The sequence below is a fragment of the Rhinolophus hipposideros genome (assembly GCF_964194185.1).
Source record: "Rhinolophus hipposideros genome assembly, chromosome: 5".
Classification (NCBI taxonomy): Eukaryota; Metazoa; Chordata; class Mammalia; order Chiroptera; family Rhinolophidae; genus Rhinolophus; species Rhinolophus hipposideros.
In genome coordinates, this window is record NC_138051.1 from 100879054 (window position 1) to 100899877 (window position 20824).

Here is a 20824-nt window from a genome sequence, read left to right on the forward strand (position 1 = left end):
TTTTATCATCTCTGTATTTTTTGTTTCGGTTTGTGGAAAATTTTTCCCCTGTATCTACAGGTAACTTAATATAAAATATTATAATAGTACCCTTATTTGTACAAAGCACCTCTTTTCAATTATAACATATTTATGAAATAACTACTTGAGTTTTAGGTTTGTTTACTTGCTTTTTCACAATACCTGTGTCTGGGGATTTACAAAACTATTACCAGTTTGTCTGTAATTACCAAATTCTTCCAATCTAGAAATACTTACTAGTTTATTTTTTTCTAGGTTGCAATAAAAATAATTGACAAAACACAGTTGAATCCAACAAGTCTTCAAAAGGTAAGATTGGTCCAATATCCAGTGTTTGTAATTTTTCAGGGCTAATTGCCATCTAGTTTGCCCTTTAAATACCTCTCCTGCTATTTTTATTTATTATGTTCAATACAGTAAAGCTTTATGTTCCTCAGAAGAATGCACATAACCGTAGTATTGTTGGATTTTTTTCTGCATATGAAGGTAATGCTTTTTAAATGTTCTCATAGCAAACTAAAGTCTGTACTTTTAAACTGGATATTCTCAGTATTGACTAGAATAGTTTTAAAAAATGAGACAGAACAACATATTTTCATTTAATTAGTGTTGTGCAGTTACACATCGTGTAGCTTATCCTGAGATCTTTAAAGTCAGCACTTTGGCTTTATAAAACTGTCACACCGTGTCTAATTTAGGAGTGATGATTAATTCTTACAAAAGGCAAACATGAAAGTAAAACTGATGGCAGTTGAAAACCATGTTTGGAAGGCCCTGCCGCCATCTGTGTCATCTAACTAGATCAGAAGTTCCCAACCCTGGTGCCTGTTGGCATTGCCTGGGCCTCTTTCCACAGTCCTGGTGATGGGCCCACATGCGCAGGTAGGGCCTGGGTGTGGGTACTTCCCTGGTGCACCTGCCAGGTGGTAACGATCTGCATAATAAAACCCTTCTAGTTTTTCTGTTTTGTTTGGCAAAGCCTTTGTATGCACTTTCTGGACTTGGTAGTCCTGGCTCTGCCACTTAGCCAGATGTCTAACTTGACCTTGAGCAAGTCCCTTAACTCTTTGGGCCTCGGGTTTCTCGTTTTTTAAAATGGAGATAATTTCATTTTCTCAGGACGGATGCATTAATGAAATAATGCATATAAAACCTTTGTACACTGCAAAGCACGGCACGTATAAAATATATAATGCCCCATATGCATTCCTGATGTATTCCTAATGGTCATTCTCCGTTTATGGCATCATAATTTTGAAGTCCTGCTCGTGTGTGTGAGTGGGGAGGGAGACAGACTTTACCTTGACCTAGAAGTGGTATTTAAACAAGTGGTTCTGAAGGGCATAGTGGGTCGTAAGGGTTCTCTGGTCTGTCTCAAGGGGGCCCTGGAACAGATCTGAAAATTCCAGCCCTTTGTTCTGAAGATGACACTGTGTTCATTTCCTTAAACTTTCGTTTCTTCATGTATGTGTAAGTGGTCTTTCTAAGTAAGTTAAGGGTTACTAAAATTTGATATTCAGACCTAAAATTAGCATATAAAAAAGTTTACTGAGGATTCTAGTCAGTATTCTAATGTTACAAGTCTTCCACTGTCCGAGTATGCTTGCAGGTAATGAAATTATAGCAGTTTTCTAGGAAGAATTTATCATAATATCGTCTCGAGCTGGTAATTTTTCCTGCTTTCTTGCTTGCTTTTTTCATTATTTTTTGTCCGAGTTTTTCATTGCTGCTATTCTTTAGTATTAGTATTAGTATTAGTATTAGTATTAGTATCAGTATTAGTGTTAAAACTTACTGTTTGTCATCGCATTATCCATTTAGTGCCTGGTAGGGTGTCTGGCCGGCCTAATAGTGTGAGGGTGCAGGATTGCTTCAGCGTTGGTGTTGGCACATAACAATCGAACAGGTAAGACCTGGAGGTCGTTTTTGATACAGTTCAGGTATGAACCAGCCACAAAAGACTTACAGTAAAGCCAGATCTGTTCAAGTTGAATAACTTGGTAAGTGTACCTTTCAGTTTATAGGGCATTGTTTTAAATCGTGTGTATATGTTGATAGTCTTTTCTTATGAATTAGAAGGATTCTGTATATGTTTTGAATTCTTTTCCACTGAGTTCATTTTCTGTGGAAAAGGAGCAGCAGGGTGGATGGAGTAGACCTGGCATCTCGGCCTTTGTAGTAGTGCTTCTTGCTGCCTTTTTTCTTTCCCAGCACCGGTCCCAGTTGTATTGCAGCTGCATCAGGAATGGAGCCGGGGAGTTTGGAGCATTGCCTTAGCAGCTAACATTCACTGTTAGGAACATCGTGCCATCAGCAATATGTAATTTTTTTGTACTGCCACCACCACAGAACGTGGACTGGCTCATTCAGCCAGTGTTTGAACACAGGTTTTAAAATAGTGTCCATTTCACAATGTTCCAGGTATTCAGGCTTGCACATTGACGCGTGCACATTTCATCAGTGCATACAGGTAAACCCGAGTTGACAGCATATTTGCAAACTGATTTTATTTTCACAGGCAAATTCCTTTTTTTATAATTTTTTTTTTTTTTAATAGGGGAAGGGGAACAGGACTTTATTGGGAAACAGTGTGTACTTCCAGGACTTTTTTCCTAGTCAAGTTGTTGTCCTTTCAGTCTTAGTTGTGGAGGGCACAGCCCAGCTCCAGGTCCAGTTGCCGCTCTCTAGTTACAGGGGGCACTGCCCACCATCCCTTGTGGGAGTCGAACCGGCAACCTTCTGTTGAGAGGACACACTCCCACCAACTGAGCCATCCGGGAGCTCAGCTGCAGCTCAGCTCAAGGTGCCATGTTCAATCCTAGTTGCAAGGGGCGCTGCTTACCATCCCTTGTGGGAGTCGAACTGGCAGCCTTTTGGTTGAGAGCCCGCGCTCCAACCAACTGAGCCATCTGGCCACCCGGGAGCTGAGTGGCAGCTCTGACTTCATTCTAGTTGCGGAGGGCGCAGCTCACTGGCCCATGTGGGAATCGAACCAGCAGCCCCGTTGCCCAGAGCTCGTGCTCTAACCAATTGAGCCACCCGTCCACCCCTCACAGGCAAATTCTTCATTTTTACTTTTTATTTCTCCAGCCATTGAGCTAATAAATGTTAGATTCTAGTAAGAGATACATTTTTCTCCATTGGAAATTTTCTGTTCCTAAATGTCTTTTAGGTCAACCTTTAAAAAACTGTAATGTTATATCCCCATAATGGTTTTGAAAACAGTGGGAATAATACAAATGTTAGTCTTTGTCCTGATTTTACCAAGTCATTTTTAGCTTTAATTTGGTTTTATGCAGGTAAACTGCTGGGTCTTGTTTTATTAAATCTGAGTCTGTTGTTAATAAGTAAGTCATGGCTCATTTTTAAAAACTGTGTTTACCTATTAAAAAATACTGGACTTTATTAAGTCACTAAGTGCCAGTCCACTAAGTGTAACCATCTAAAGTTATTAACATTCTTTTTCAGTCTTGAAGTAGAGTAATGGTTAGGAGCATGGTGAAGCCAGGCCACGTGGATTCAAATCCAGGCTTCAACCTGGCCTAGCTGTGTGACAAGTCTTTTAACCTCCCTGGGTCTTAGCTTTTCCATTTGTAAAATGGGAATAATAACCCCTTATAGGGCTGTAGTGAGAATTAAAGAAGTTAGCATTCAAAACCTCTCAGAGGAGCTGAGAATAGGACCCGACACACGGTCAGGACTGTGTGCCATTGTGATATGTCCTGCTGAAGATTCTCTTTTTGTTTGCTCGGTTTTGGGAGGTGGGAGATGTTTTTTGTTTGTTTACAATTTTCCTCTCAAAGGAATTAAGAACTGAATGGTAGGTTCTGGCTAAGTGTCTTTTGTAGGACTTAATTGCTGTAGACTACCTCTGATAGCAGCTAATATTTGAGTGTTTGGTGTATGCTGAGTGCTGTTCTAAGCCTGTTTATTACCTGTATTGACTCACTGTGTTAGTTTGCTCAAGCTGCTGCTGTAACAAAACATCACCGACTGGCTGACTTAAACAGCAGACATTTATTTCACACAGTGCAGAGGCTGGGAAATCCAACATCAGGGTGTAGCTGGTTGGATTCTGGGGAGCGTGCTCTTCCTGTTGCTGCTGCCTCACTGTGTCTGGGATGGGGGAGCACGCACACTCTCTGGTTGTAGGGGCGCTGAGCCGATCGCAAGGACCTGCCCTTAAGACGTCATCTAAACCTACTCAATTCCCACACTCCCCATCTCCAAATGCGGTCACACTGTGGGTTAGGGCTTCAGCATAGGAATTGGGGGGAACACAATTCATTCTTAGCATTCATTGAATCTTTACAACTTCATGAAGTTGTCGAGTTCTGTTATTCAGGAAAGAGAGGCCAGGGAGATAAAAGAACCTGCCCAAAGTCCCCTAACTAATAGTGATGGATCCTTGGGCAGTCATTCTGTGCTAGGTGTAGTTAGCATTGGGTCGAGCATGAATGAATGCGAAATGAAACATGTTTGATATGGAACATCATAGCCACTAAGTCTGTTTTCTTTTCAAAGCCAGTGTTTGTTTTAGAGCCACTGTTAGTGCTTAGAGCTCTTCTATAACACCAGTGGCCTTTTTTGGCATTTCAGGGAATCTTAGTTGTGGGACAAATCAGGAAACTATAATTTGAAGGCAGAGAGAACCAGTTCATGCTTTTCCTGTGGTCTGTGGTGTAATTACTTTGACTGCCACCACCTCTGGTTATTTGCGACACTTTGGCTTCAGCTTCTTTAAACTAGTTATCTTCAGTCCGTGCTCTGCATTAGAATCATCTGTGGAGTTCAGGAAAAACAAATAAACATGTTTCCTTCCAAATACTCCCCATCCCTGCAGCCCCAGAGCGCCTGGCTTGATGGCTCCAAGGTGAGGCTGAGGGATCCCCAGTGCACAGCCGGTGTGAGAATGGCTCCCAGACTTTCTTTGGTTCCCCCTCAGTGTTCATAATTTCTCCTCTCTTCCTAAAAGTACCCTGTTTTAAAGACGCCCCGTTTCCAGCATTCAGTCTTACAGACTGCTGCCACTGCTGAGTAGTTCCCCCTCTCTCTCGGAATGAATGCCTGGATACCCAATTTCTTCTTTCCTCCCCCTTGCCCATCAGGTGAAGCACAAGTCACTTTGCGGAATCTTTTTCATTGAACAACTCTGTTCATCTTTTCCTTTCTAAATACTTTTTTCATGTGGACTCGTAGAAGGCTAACAATTCAGGCCACAATGGAAGGACGTAGTTATCAGAGTCCTGACTGTTATTTATAGTCCAGCAGCTGCGTTCAGGTCAGTGTAATGGATCTGGTAAACTAATCGAAACGGGGTGCGGTAAATGCGACCTAAGACACATTCTTCTTGATTATACTTAAAGTGTTGAGACTAAAAATGTAGGTATTTTTTTATTGTTAGATTTCAAAATTGGTAATAGAAATGCAAGAAAACCCAGCTTCAGTGTTACTGCTTAATGGGGAGCTTTTAAATTGATTGCCAGGCTTATTTTTGCTTTGGCAGGAAATAAGCTTGATATTTAGAGTACATTATGAATTGAGAATATTATAATTTATTTTTAATTGTAGCAGTGATTCATTATGCTATTTTTAAAAAGTCACTGAAGAACCAAATATGTTAAATGGGTTAAAACTTAGAGCATAGCATGGACCCATTTGCAGAAATCAAAAATTACACGCGCACACACACACGCACACGCACACACGAATATTGTTTAGCCATAAAAAAAAGAAGGAAATCCTGCTCTTTGTCATAACATGGATGGACCTTGAGGGACTTATTCTAAGTTAAATAAGTCAGAGAAACACAAATGCTGTATGATCTCACATATACATGGAATCTTAAAAAACCGAACTCATAGAAGCAGAGTTGGTTGCCAGGGGTAGAAGTGTAGGGAAAATGGGCAGATGATGGTCAGAGGGTGCAAACAGCCATAAGATGGATAAGTTCTGGGAATCTAGTAGGCAGCGTGGTGACGACAGTTAGCGATACTGTATTGTATACTTGAAAGTTGCTGTGAAAGTAGATTTTAAATCGTCTCACCACCACCACTACAACAAAATGGTAATAATGTAAGGTGAAGGATGTTAACTAACCTTAATGTGGTAAAGATTTCACAATATACATGTGAATCAAATTATCACATTGTACACCTTAGACTTGCACAATGTTTGTTATATGCCAGTTATGTCTCATTAAAGCTGGTGGGGCGGGGGGCTGTGATTTTTTTCTGAGAGAAAATGATTCTAACCTGGGATTCTTTACCCAGTCAAACTGTCAAATGTGAAGACAGAATCGAAACATCCTGAGTTTTACAAGGTCTTAAAATTAACCATTTACCTACCCTTGCTCAGGAGCTATTGGTGGGCTATATTTCACCACAGCAGGAGAGAATACCGAGAAAGAGAAAAGCATAGGAGTCAGAACAGAAAATCCAACACAATGGGCCTTGAGAACAGGACAGAGGCTTCCAGAATGTGGATATCTGCAGAGGGAAAGCAAGATTACTTGACTATTTGAAAGTATTTGAGAGATTTACACTTCTGTTAACAGATTTTAAGGGTTACTTAGTAAAATGAGAAATACATAAAAACTTCAGTGACCGAAATAACTGAGGCAGTTATTAGCTCCCAGAAAGTAAAAAACATTGAAAATAAGTAAAACAAATGAAAACACATTTCTAGCATGGCTGTAAGTAATATTTATATGATGTGAACTGAGTGATTTAGCTAAATACTATGATAACTGATTAGGAGGAAGGAGGCAAGGGATATGGGTAAGTGAGCAAGTTGGTGGTTAGTACGGGGGGAGGGGCTAAACATCACTGCCTGGCCCCGCGAGCCAGCGTGCCATGTAGCAGCAGCCAGAGAGGAGCTGCACGTGCTTGCCATTATGCACAAGGGCTGAGGGTGGGGAGAGCGTTCATGTGACATGGCTTGACTCATAAAACTGGATATGTGTACTACTTTTATAAATAAAAGTTCAAAACAATATTTAGCCCAAATGTGATAGCACTTCATGAAGAGGATGGAAAGGGTATGCATAAGTGTGTGTTTGGAAGGGTTTAGGAAAGTTAAATCCAGGTAGGAAACCGCAAGACAGTGTGTGAAGTGGAAAATCAGGCATCAGTACTTGGCTTTTAGAAATATGTGCGTAAACAATAGCTGAACTTGTAACAGCAATTGAAAGGATTGCTCCTGCATGGTGAGCTAAGACAAACGGGACAGGGTGTTTGGCCGAGTACCCAGCACTGTCTGCTGTGGCAGACCGGGGGCTTCTGTTCCCTCATACTGTTGATCCTTGAACAACACGGGTTTGAACTGCATGGGTCCACGTACACGTGGTTTTCTGATACATACCTATACTGTTTTTGAGCTGCAGTTGGGAGTCCGCAGCTGTGGAGGGCTGATGGTATGCATTGATCTACGCCATTTTCTATAGGGGACTTGAGCATCTGAGGATGTTGATATCCATGGGCGGGAGGGAGGGGTCCTGGAACCAGTCTCCTGTGGGTACCGAGGGACAAGTTTTGGGGCAATCAAAAGTTATATGTGGATTTTCAACTGCATGGGGGATCGTTGCTCCTAACCCCCCGCATTTAAGGATCAACTGTATATAAAAAGGTCTTATAAATCAGTAAGAAACAGGAATATGTAACCTAGTAAAAAATATTAGAAGATACACCTAGGCGTGACAGATTCTCAGTATTTGAGTAAAAATGTTCAACATCCTAAAAGATCCCAATTTTTGCCAATCAGATCTGCAAAAAACTGATAATAAATATTGTTGGCAAGAGTGTAGAGAAACAGGAAATCTCATAATTTTGACAATAGTGTAAATTATTGTATTTTTAGAGAGTATACACACTAAGTTTTAAAAGCATGTATGCTCTTCGGCTTCCCATTTGATTTCTGAGCATCTTCCTGCCAGAGCAGGGCTGAGCACTGCGTGTTACAATAGCAGAAAGCTAGCAGTCCCCTACACAAGGCCAGGAGAATTCTGGGTGATACCTGCAGTGCACTCACACACACCCTTCTCCCCACGCGTCTGCACATAGCTCCCTGGGTAGGACAAGTCACTGGCTCTGGCTAGTGTTCAGCAAATGGTCTGGAATCATGCTGTTAATGACCTTACTTCCCTATCATCTGTTAACTTGCCTGTTCCGTTCTTTAATGTTAAGGTGGTTCTGGAGAGTCATTAGAATCTCTCTAATATGCCTTAAATTTGCCTCACTACTCGTATTTGCTTGCCTTCCACTCACCAGGAGCCTTGACTCACATGATGCAAAGGAGGAGTAAACTGGCTTCTTGTTAAGAGTGATCAAAATACAGCGGGTTTCAGCTCCCTGTTCTTTTTCAGGAACTCCCCTTTTAGACAAAAAAATAAAAACATAAATTTTTTCCCCCCTTTGTTCATTGTTGTCGTGCAGGGTACCCTGCTCGCTGCACCATTTGTCGTGCGGGGTGGCCGGCGGGGTCTCTGGTCCCGCTCCCCACATAAGAACGCAGGACATGGTGAGGCCAAAAAGGAACACCCACGGAGTTATAGACAGGGGAGTCAAACCAATATATTCTTGCTGGCGGCATCCGCTTCTCTGCAATCCGCTCTTGCTAGCCCCCATCTTCTGCTAGTGTAGCCACAGCCACATTTACATTAGTGGCCAATGGCTTGCGGGTTACAGCTGACGGCCACAGCTGCTGGCCATCTGATCACAGTTGATGGCCATTTACTACCCGAGCCAGCACCTTTCCACGTGAGGCCGAGAGCCTGGAAACTGCTCTCTGGGACTCTGTCCCCACAATTGTCAACCTTTTTTCTTAAAATTCAGATTAATTGGGGAAGAGGAGATAGGTAATATAGTTATGTAATTCAAAGTTCAAAGGTCAGAAAAAAGTACAGAAGAGAAAGTCTTCATCTACTCCTTGACTTCCAGCCCCTAGGTCCCTGCCCCTGGGACAACCAGTGGCATCGGTTTCTACTGGTCCTTCCAGAGATGTTTCTGTACAGAGATGCAAAGATGTGTGTTTTTCCTGTTTTACGCCAGTGCAGTTTCTCGACAACTCCTGCTCCACGAGCTCTGGGCTTTTGCCAGCCTCGGTTTGGTCTGAGGGGGTTTTTGCTTTGTTCTTTGGTTCAGCAGTGGTGCTGTGATCAGTGTGGTGAGTAACACAAAGGGACAGCGCTGAGGGGAAGCAGCCATATCATCCCTACCTCCATCTTTCCTCATGAAGCATGCAGAGATGCTCGGGATTGGGGAACTTTATAAACAGGTCTCTGGCCCCACGTGTCTCTGTGGTCGGCATTAGCTGCCAGTGTCTGCCTATTCTGAGTCTGCAGGGTGGACTCTTCTCTCTGAAATGTTTGTTCCTTGTTGGTTCTGTCTGTTTCTTCTCCGCAGCTAAGCGGTGCCATTCCCTTCCAAGGATGCCATATCTGCTGATAATCTCTAGCCCAGAATTTATGTATCTCTAGTCCAGATTTCTGCCCTGAGCTTTAGACCCAAATACCAAACACAAGCTATGTTTTCACTGTCTTCACTTAACTGTCTCCGGTAGGATGTCCCAAACCAGACCCCACCTGCCCTACCTCTCAGCTTGTCGTGTCTTCTCTGTCTCAGAGTGACACCGTATCCACAAACATGGTTGTCAGCTTCAATGCGGCCTCCCTCCCACTCCTCCTGAATAGCTCTGTGTCCCCTTCTCTTCACTCAAGGCTGCTGATTTTTATTCATTAATTTTGGATTTACAATACAGCTATTTTCTGTTAAAGAAAAGGGCGGTCATTATATTCCCTTCTATTATTTCTGTTACGTAAGTTTTCATTCATCCTGTCACTCAGCTGCCATGAAAAGCCCAGGCTCTCAACGTCTTGGGCTGCTGCTTTGTCTCATACCTGTCTATCTGGAGGAGGGAGTCTGAACACTTTCATCATGTCTGTAATGGCCGTGCCCCCATGCTTGCTTTTATGTGCTCATTTTATTTTTATATTGCTTAGTACAATTGTCGTTTGCCAAAGCTCATTCCTGGGCCCCCCATGTCCTGGCTGTTGGGATATTTAGGACATTTCGGTATGGTGCAGTAGGTTTGGTGTCCTTGGTATTCTGATGACCAGGATTCCGAATCTTTCCCTTCAAAGATACTTGTTCTCCTCCCGTGTTGCAGTTCCTGGAGGACAGAAAGATGTGATGATTGCTCAGTGAGGAGAGAATTTTCACGTTATACGTTTGTGTTATAACTAGCATCTATGGAAAATTGAAAGGGAATGTAGAAAAATAAGTTGAATTAAGATAGTAGAAATAGGGCCGGCCCGGTGGCTCAGGTGGTTGGAGCTCTAAGCTCCTAACTCTGAAGGCTGCCGGTTCGATTCCCATATGGGCCAGTGGGCTCTCAACCACAAGGTTGCAAGTTCGATACCTCCACTCCTGCAAGGGATGGTGGGCTGTGCCCCCTGAACGGCGACTGGACTTGGAGCTGAGCTGCGTCCTCCACAACTGATTGAACTTGACTTGGAAGATGTCCTAGAAGTATACACTGTTCCCAAATAAAGTCCTGCTCCCCTTCCCCAATAAAAAAACTCTTTAAAAAAAAAAAAAAAAAGATAGTAGAAATAGGTGAATTTCTATGGTTTAAATATCCTTTTATGATAACATTAAAAAAATATGTTGTATAATCCTAGTAGGGACTTTTTTTCTCCCCTTTCTTCCCCCCTCACCCCCATTCAAGCCGTTGTTTCTCAGTCTAATTGTGTAGGACACAGTTCCCTGGCCCAGGCTGCTGTTATGAGCCTTGCGCTTCCCTCAACTCAGGCAGTCGGTTGCCAGTTGTCGGTTGTCTGCTCACAGCAGCTCTTGGAAGCTCTTGCCAGCTGCCGGCCGCTCATGGCAGCACATGGTAGCCCACAGCAGCCCACAGCAGCTCACGCTGGCTACCGGCCACTCACAGCGGCACATGGCAGCTCACACCAACCTCCAGCTGCTCACAGCAGCCCAGCTCCAGGGAGAGCTGTTGTTCACAATCTTAGCTGTAGAGGGCGCAGCTCACTGGCCCATGTGGGAATCGAACCTGCAGCCTTCGGCGTTAGGAGCACGGCGCTCCAACAGCCTGAGTCACTGGGCTGGCCCGAGTTGTCAACTTTTATAAAAGTTCTGTGCCAGCCCACCTGTTGCTCTCTAGTGTTCCGTATCAGCAGTGGGTAACTTGTCAATTTATTTGTAAATTTTGATAGCGGCTGCATGGAATCCTGGGATGCATTTGGACTTCGGAGTCAGACGGCTCCGATTAGCGTCCAGGGTCTTCCTGGCTCTGGCACATCCCAGCTGGGAGTCCTTGGTCAAGTTCCTTGAATTTCTCAGTCCTCTTTCCCCATTCGTTGGAGATGAATTGTCAGTCACCTGACAGGTGGGAAAATCCAGTTAGATGTGATCCCAGATGTGAAGTGTCTAGCTGTGCCCCACACACAGTAGGCACTTGATAACTGTTAGTTTCTGGCTTCCCCCCAACCCCCTTAATTGGTATAGCGCCTGTGAACTCATTTCTACCTGATATGTAACTCTGAGAGGTACACATGTAAACTTCTTTTCGCAATATCTAGACACTGCTGTACTAGAGGATCTTTTGCTGCCCTTTCTGCCTCTGGAATTAAGCTTGTGTTGCTCATCTCTCCATCGTTCCTGTTTTCACAGCGCGTCCCTTGGTGTGACCTCTGCTGTGACTCATGACTTCTCAGACTTTTCTGTGTTGTCTGAAGCGTATAGTTATCTACTGCTCTCTAACAAATAACTCCAAAACTTGGCAACTTAAACAAAACCTTATCTTATGTCACAGTTCCTTGAGTTGTGCCTTTGGGAGTGACTTAGCAGGGTGGCTCAGGTGCTCTCAAGAGGTTTGAGATAAGAGCCATAGCTGCAAACATCCGAAGATTTGGTTAGGGGTGGCACATCCTCTTCCAAAAGGGCCCTGTCACCTGGCTGCTGGCAGAAGACTGCAGTTCCTCACCAGCTGTGGACATGAGGCCTTATTTAGTTCCTTGCCATCTGGGCCTGTCAATCGAGATGCTTAATGTCCTCATGACACAAGTGATCTGAGAGCAAGGAGGGAGCCACAGTGCCTTTTATCAAGCCAGTCGGTCTCTTAAGGTCCCCCCCCATCACTTCTACCTTACTCCATTCTTATAAGCAAATCACTAAGCGCCCCACACTCAAACGGGGGGGTATTAGGTTCTGCTTTTTGAGGGGAGGATTGTCAAGGAATTCGTGGATGTAATTAAGGACCATCACACCTGGGGTGCTTGTTGTAAAGTTTCTCAAGGTCCATTTCAGATCCGGTGCCAGGCAGGACCTGGAACCCGCAGCTACACCAGCACCCTCATGATTCAGAAGCACATGGCACTTGGAAACACGCTGCTGTGCCCCTTGGGTCACTTGGTCCTCCTTAAACAGGTTTCATTGGTCATGCCTCCGTGTCTTTGCTCACAAATACGGAGCACACAGCCCGTTGTCAGCTGTACACGTCCTTTTCTTCAGTCCTCCATACAGCCAGTGGCGGCCGTGCTGCCCTCTGCCCCAGATAGGCATGAGCATTCTGTCCCTAATGTCCCTTCTACTTCCTGCTCTTTGGTTCTGATGACGTGGTTTCAGTGCTGTAGCAGGAATTTGAAGAATGATTGCCTTCATTTGCCCTGCTCTCCTGCCAGCAGCACTGTGACAACTCTGACGAGCATTCTACTCCTCGGGGTTGCAAAGCAGCGTGGCCCTTAGAGTGCTGAGAGCACCTAGGCGCCCAGCCACAGGGTGGGTAGTGCTGTCCTGCAGGCAGTTAGCAAACGTGTGCGTGCCATGCTCGGTCTCAAGCATGCAGTAGCCAAAGGAGACAGACGTGCTCCCTGTGCATGAGGAGGTGACAGCAACAGGCACACAGAAAGTCTCAGCACATTTGAAAGACATTCTGGCAGGAAGTGAACAGACGATGCTATGCTGTAAAACAACGGAGACCTACTTAGAAAAGGTGTTCAGAGAATCTGCCTGAGCCTTGAAGGATGGAAAGGAGCAAAGACTGAGGCAGGGGAGAGCTCCGTCTGTTCCAGTATCAGAAGCACATGGCACTTGGAAACACGCCATGTTTCCAGGACGGGACCCAGCTTGGGGCTCTTCGGATGTAGCCGTGGGAATGACTGAGGGGTACACATTCTAGCTACGGATTCGACTATGGCATGTGGGAAACGGGACTTTGTGTTAGCTCGACAGGGGGAGCTAAGAAAACTCAAGCCTGCACGCTTGTCGCTTGTCTCGGAACGTGAAATGAGGGGTGAGCACACCAGCGACAGATAGGAGGTGCTCACTTCGGTCGTAGGAGTGCTCCTGCTTCAGAGATGGCCCACACCCCTGCCAGGAAGGCTGTTCACCTGAGCCAGACTTGGAAGCTCTGTGCTCAGCTTGGGGTCAGATGTGTCTTTGTCTGTCTGTCTGCGCCATCCGTTGTCAGCTGCTGATTGAGTTGTAGATTAGATATGCTGGGCAAGGACAAGCACAGTGAGAGCCCCGGGGCTTCTCACCAACTTCCTTTCCACTGTCAGCTGTTCCCCATCTTCCAAGCTCTTTGCAGCCCTCATCTCCTGGGGGTGGTAGTGTGCCGTGTGTTGGGAGACTTAGTTGTGGGCAAATTCCCCATGGGACGATAGCAGGACTTTGGATCATCTTCTTCTTTTTCTTGTTTCCACTTGTTGGTGAGGGTTGGATACGATGGCCTCTAAAATGCTGCTACTTTCTGAGGTCTTATATGAGCCCAGGCCATAATGCTCTGACCCTGCTCTGAATTCACAGCACATACAACAACAGTGTGATATTTCTCCTTCTTCTGTGTGATCAGCTCTGCTGGTCTTGACAGGGCAGTTTTTCTTACGGTCTCTCCAGGTCTCCTTTGTGTTGTGGCATTCAGATGGCGAACTGGCAGGTGCTGCGCTCAGTCTGAACAGTGGGTCTCTACATGGTCTCTCGTTCTCAAAGAGCATGCGACATCATTCTGAGAGAGTAAGGCCAGATGCGCCAGCATTTTATGCAGCTGCTGCTTGGCTTCAAATTTGATAATGTCCCTTTGGCCAAAACAAGTCACACAGCCAGTGCAAAACATGTGAGGCAGGACTCGTCAGGGCCGTTCATGTAACAATTTCTCACAGCCTTCATGCTCAATGGCCTGCCTCCAGTGAGGGTTTCCTGTAGTGGTTTTGTTCAAAATCTTTTCCTAGAATTACTTGGAATTATCAGTCTAATACTCAGGATGTGTAGTTCATTGGGACTGGGCACGTTTTCATTTGCAGAATTAGAACCCATGGGTAGATACTGAGTCAGAGTGTTATTCCCAAAATATTCTTGCTAAGTCTGACCTCCTGTGTTCAAGATAGCAAAATGTAATTGACATTGTGGTATCATTCTCTTCTGGGACATCTGCATTTTCACAAGATAGAACTGAAGCACTTAGTATTGGGTTATAAAGCTACTTCACAGTTAGCCTGGACTTTTCATGCTAGTCTTAGGTGTGGGCTGCTAAACATTATCAGTGAATCAGTAATCTAAGAGAAAATTTAAATTATATTGCAACAGTGACGTATAATGTTTACTAACCTGTGTTGGGGGGATTGTGTTTGTTTTTTAGCTCTTCAGAGAAGTAAGAATAATGAAGATTTTAAATCACCCAAACATAGGTACTTTCTGCTTTCTTAAATATTTTTGTGTCTAAATGCGTTCTTGCAAGTATGTTGTTATAAAGCTAAACATATATTCCAGCAGTGATAAGGGATTCCTTCCCTCCTCCCAGTCCAGATACACTTTTAATAAGGTACACTTTATATATATAAATATATATACACACAAATTGTTGCTCATTTTTATTAACTTTTTGAAATTACTAAAGACAGGTTAAAAACTTAGGTATTAAATATTTGAATTTAAAGCTTTAATACAAGTAGAAACATCTATAATCAGGTTAGAATCTAATTTTTTGACATATTAGAAAATATCATAATTGTATTTAATTCGTAGATAGAGAGAAGGGAATTCTACTGTTAAGTCAGAGTTACGATTTTCAAAGCTATAACACCTTTTGCAGTAGCTGTGTTCCTAAGAAAGTATTTGTACACTGAAGCATATTTTAAAAGATACAAGATAGTTGTTATCTACTTGAATTTCAGTATGAATTGCTTGTACAGCACCAATTCGTTCTGTGTCCTCCGTGTGCACAGCCCTGGGTTAGGTGTGAAGAAGTGGGTGTAAAGGAGAGGAAAGGGCGTGGTCCTGTAAGTGAGGGACCAAATCCTGACCCTTTTGTGTAGATAGCACAGTGAATAGTTTTGATCCCATGTATCATAGTAGAGCTTTTAAAAAATAGTATAATTGCTTTTTTTACACAATGATATCTCTTACAAGCTAAAAGTATTTCAAGAGTGAAATAGCCCTTAAAACAGCCAGTTGTATCAGTTTACTATCAAAATCATTTCTAGGAAGTGGGAGGGGTGAGGTGACGTCTGATGTTAAGGATATCCTATCAGAAATTCTTTGGCACAAAAAGAGAAGAATAAAATGGTATCACAGGAGAGAAAAAGCTTATACCCTATTTCATCAAATCTAAGCCACCATTGTTTAAAAAGCATTATTTTACGAACTAAGAAAAAACAACGCCACCAAGCCATCATCCCATTACCAGTGATATTAGTTAAAATGTAAAAAAATTATACATCTTTTTTTTTTTTGGAAGGGGAACAGGACTTTATTGGGGAACAGTAAACAGTATGTACTTCCAGGACTTTCTTCCAAGTCAAGTTGTTGTCCTTTTAGTCTTAGTTGTGGAGGGCGCAGCTCAGCCTCCGGTCCAGTTGCCATTGCCACCATCCCTTGCAGGAGTCGAACTGGCAACCTTGTGGTTGAGAGGACGCGCTCCAACCAACTGAGCCATCCAACCAACCAACTGAGCCATCCGGGAGCTCAGTGGCAGCTCAGCTAAAGGTGCCATGTTCAGTCGTTAGTTGCAGGGGGCGCTGCCCACCATCCCTTGCGGGACTCGAGGAATTGAACTCACAATCTTGTGGTTGAGAGCCCACTGGCCCATGTGGGAATCGAACCAGCAGCCCTCGGAGTTAGGAGCATGGAGCTCCAACCGCCTGAGCCACCGGGCCGGCCCTATACATCTTAATCAATAAAATATGATCTGCTTGGAGAAAAGAAAAATAATAGGGAATATTAATATTAATATAAGAGTTGGAAGAAAACCATCTTCACATTTCATTTCAACCCTTTGGGGTTAGCTAGCCCACTTTGGATTTCGGATTCCAACTTTTCACCGAAAAACACTTTATCACTACTGCCTAGAACTAGCTGACTTAAACACATTTATTTTGTTTTTTAATTACTTAAGTTGTACCCTAATTGAGTTCTCTCTAATTATTATTAAATGACATATCTTTGATAATAGATTTAAATGTCTAAAAATTTAAATTACTATTAGATTAAAATAGTTTTCCCAGGAGAGCCAAAATTTGCATTGGAATTTAGGCTTTATTTATACATTCATGGTTTACCAGCATATATGTCTTAAATTTCTTTTCAGTGATTTTTCTTGACAAACTGGACATATCATCTTAGAAATATGATAGTTTTGTTCATCAGCTCAACAAGCATATATGTTAGGGACTTTATTTGGTCTAGTAGTCTATGTTAAAGCATCAGGAAATAGCCCAAAATATGAGAAACTAGCATTTCCCATCTACACACCTTCGGCAAATTTTAAAGTTTTACCAAAATAAGGTAGATATGCAAAATAGTGATTTGATAGCTTTAGAAATTTGTTTCATTTAAAAAGTACATATTTCTGATTGATTTGTTATGGTTTTATGAATTAGCAGTAATAGAAATATTTCTATGTGTAACAGGGACTGGTATAGCAAAGTCACATTAACCCATTAAAAATAATTCTTTAAAAAAGTTCTTTTCAATTAATTAATTATAGTATCCCTTCTACTTCTTGCCATCTCTGGCTTCCGAATAGTAACAAAGGAACCTTGTTCTCAGAGAATTGTGGTAAGTTTTCCAAGCAACAAAAGTCTCAAGTGGAATTATATGTATCCTTAAAGCCAGAATGACAAGTGAATGGACTTGTACTTGCAGGAGTAGAGGTGATCCAAGTCATAGATCCTGCAGGTCGAATGTGAGATAGGAACACTTTTCCTGAGGTGCAAAAGAAGAGCTGCTGGGACGGCAGCTAGCCACCATAGACACAATACAGGACGGTGACAGAGCCAGTGAGAACCGACACTTCACTGGGCTGCTGAGTGCATCGTTTGAGCACCCAGAAATAATCTTTATTGTTATGGAATTCCATGCTTTTATAAAATCGTTCTACAGTTGTAATATATGATAAATTTCCTAAAAGCGATTTTTAGAGGGCCAACTATTAAAATCTTTAACCGGGGGTGTGTGGGGGGGAAGGTTCCTTCTCACAGTTACAGTGTCTATGTACATGCATACAAACATTTGTTTCTTTTTTCTCCTGTATCCTCTCCCCTCCCCCAGTGAAGTTATTTGAAGTCATCGAAACTGACAAAACACTCTACCTAATCATGGAGTATGCAAGTGGAGGTAAGGAATTTATGTATGTTCTTTCTTTCTTCCCTTTTAGAAGAGCATACAACCACACTGCATACATGGATAATTATTATGGCTTCTTTAACATCCAGAGTAATAATATAGTAGGAGAAGAATCAGAAAAGCTGACTGTTACACTTCTGGGGGTTGCTATTGAGTATTGCACTATTAGCGTTTTTAATCGATAATATCCAAATACTTGGTTTTTATTTTACTGTGGTAAAATAGCCATAAAATAATATTTGCCATTTAACCATTTCAGGTGTACGGTTCTTGGCATTAAGCACATTCACGTTGTTGTGCAGCCATCACCGCCATCACCTCCAGAACTTTGTCATTTTCCCAAATTGAAACTCTGTCCCCATTAAACCTTGACTCCCTGTTCCCGGGCACCCACCAATCTGTTTTCTGTCTCTCTGAATTTAACCACTCTAGTGCTTAGATGAGTGGACTCACACAGGATTGGTCCTTTTGTGACTGCCTGCTTCACTGAGCAAAGTGTCCTCAAGGTCCATCTGTGTCGTAGCTTGTGACAGGATTTCCTTCTTTTTTGGGCCTGAATTGGATTCTATTGTATAAATATTTATGTATGTACACATTTTGCTTATTCCAAGTATTTGGATTTTTAAATATATCAATGTATTAGCCTGTTTGAAATAAGTGTGTACTGTATGTTGGATTATTTTTCCCTGTTAGATTTTAATGCCACTGGTGTCCATCTTTTCCCAAGGCCAGAAATAGTGATTATAGTGCATATAGTTAGATTGTCCTTAATGGTTAAAGACCAGTAATGATTTGCCTACAAGGCTCTTTAAATGGAGATGTTTTTCTGAAATGAATGTAGATAGCCGTTGTCTGTTACAAAGCTCCTCGTTTAGGGTTTGGGCTGCGCGACGCTGGTACTCGGACCATGTGTGAGTTTCATTGTCGGTGAAGGTCAGAAGCTCTCCTTGCCTGTCTTTGCGTGTTCCTTACTTCTAACACGTGCCTGGGCCACAGCAGATTCTCCACAAATATGGATTGAACTGAATTTATGAAGTTATAAACTACCAAGGATACACTGTGTTTAACTCTGCAGTATAGCTTACATCGTTTTGGTAAGAGGAGAGTTTTATCACAGGCACTTTGATCCAGGTTGCAAAACCTGAAGACAAAAAGCAGAATCACAACCTCATTGAGTTAACCATGAAATAAAAGATGGTAAGCCTGTTGTGAGCAAGAAGAGGTTATCTAGGCACACCTGTCACCACTTTGCCATGCTCCTAATTCATGATTAGTTGTGTGGTTCATGTTTTAAGTGTGTGGCTTAGAATTTAGTTGAGATTTTCACGATTGAAGAGGGAGTAGTAGGAAGAGCTGAAGTTAATTGCAGAACCAAAAATCTATATAGAGTTGTAATGCTTTCTGCTCATCTTACAGAGTAACGTTCATAACTTTTTCATTTGTGTAGCCTCCGCAGGGCACGAGTGCTTTCTCTTACCCGGTCTCTCCTTTGACCTTCACAGTGACTCTGTGCGGTGGCCAGGCAGTGAGTGGTGGGCTGGTGGGCTTTTACCCTTGAAAAAATAGAGGCTGGGAAGTCTCACTGTGATATTCTGCCAGGCCTGGAGCCCCAGTCTTCTGGCACCATGTAGCCTCTCCTGCTTTTGTTAGTTGGTCATGGCTTTCTGTTTCCATCTCTTTTAGGTACCAGGCTCATAGAGATTGCTCTTACATAGGGGCAAAACAAGAACATCTGAGAAGCATCCAGTTTTAGCAGAAAGAGGGTGGGCTTTGGGGAAGACAGAGGTGGAGTTAGTCCAGCAGCCCCCCTCGTGGGCGATGTGACCTGCTAAGTTCCATGTCTCTGAGTTTCTCAGTAGCCATGTAACACAGCCCCCCCACTTTGAGGTGCATTATAACAGCACTCATTGATCGGCGGTGGTTTCTTGGCCTGGGCTCTTTGTTTTAATCAGCTCAACAAAGACTATCAAAGTCCTGGACATCGGTTTGTTGTTGATAGGTCTGCCGTTTTGAACAGCAGTTTTGTTAACTGACCACTCCTCCCTAGCCTGGTATTTTTCACTTTGGTGGAACCATAGAATTTGAGAAAAGGAAGGAATCTTAGAAATCATCCAGGACAACACTGTAAGTTTTACAGATGAAACTCAAGTCCTGAAAGGTGTTCTGTGCCAACAGTTCCATTGCTAGTGGCAGGACCTAAACTAGAATCGAGCTTCTAGTGGGCTTTCTGTCCACTATCCTTCCATCAACCACATGAATGTCCCTGCCCTGGGTGGAGAGAGCCACTGTTTGCTATTTTTTCTCAAATAGCCTGTAGAGGTTCAGTCTAGCTGCTTAATCTGAGTACTAATACATTTTTAATAAAAAAAAAGAAATCTGGGTTGAACTGATTTATAACACAGTGAATGTGACTTTATGGTTCCAAAATCTCTTAAGAGGTTTATATTGTATTTGAATTTATAAAAACATTTTAAAATTATATTGATAGACCTGGACTTTTTATCTGTGTTACTCTACAACTAGTGTCTTTAATTCGTTAGGTTTTTTTTTTAAGTCAGAACTGTTTTCCTTATGATATGCACACGGCTTTAGTTGTTTTTACTTTTTAAACACTTGTTTTGACATTGTATACTACTCTGCAAATACAAAGGTCATTTGCTTAGAAAATGCTGACGTTTTACTGAGCTGACATTTAACTTCGTAATTCATCATAGTTAAATGAATTGTGTAGTGTAAATTAACAACATGTAATGCGTTTTAAAATATCATTATATAATCAAGCAATAACTTGAAATATTTATGCCTATCCATTATTTAAAAATGTATTCAGTCAAGGCTAAAGGTTGTCAGATATTAATGTACAATTCAGAATGACTTTTTCTTCAAAAGTATTTAAGTTGTGCTCTGAAACAGCTTTTTAAAGTATCAGAATATTTAAGTTGAATGCCGTCACTAAGCTGAAGGTATTCTTTATTTGTATGAATTAGACATGATTCTTTTCCAAACACATTTTCTACCTGATTGCTAAGTTAGTACTCTTTTCTGTTGATTTCAGAGGTGTTTCTTTATTCTAAATTGGTACGCAATTGGCACTACTGATACGTTCTCTGAAGGTCACGTCTCTTCTGAGAAATTAATACCGTGGGAACCACCTCCCGCCTAGCTGTCTG

The 20824-nt window shown here is 42.5% G+C and overlaps 1 protein-coding gene across 12 annotated transcripts in view; it reads left to right on the forward strand.

Annotated features, from left to right (window-relative positions):
- Positions 1 to 20824, forward strand: part of MARK3 (microtubule affinity regulating kinase 3) — an 80580-nt gene that overhangs the window by 24955 nt on the left and 34801 nt on the right. For all 12 annotated transcript variants that reach the window (XR_013993285.1, XR_013993286.1, XM_081047417.1 and 9 more), the window contains exons 3-5: positions 277 to 330; positions 14671 to 14719; positions 17580 to 17645. Coding sequence is in view for 10 of the 12 variants with exons in the window: in XM_081047417.1 (XP_080903543.1) it covers positions 277 to 330; positions 14671 to 14719; positions 17580 to 17645 (169 nt within the window). In the remaining 2 variants the exon portion in view is untranslated. The remainder of the gene's footprint in view (positions 1 to 276; positions 331 to 14670; positions 14720 to 17579; positions 17646 to 20824) is intronic.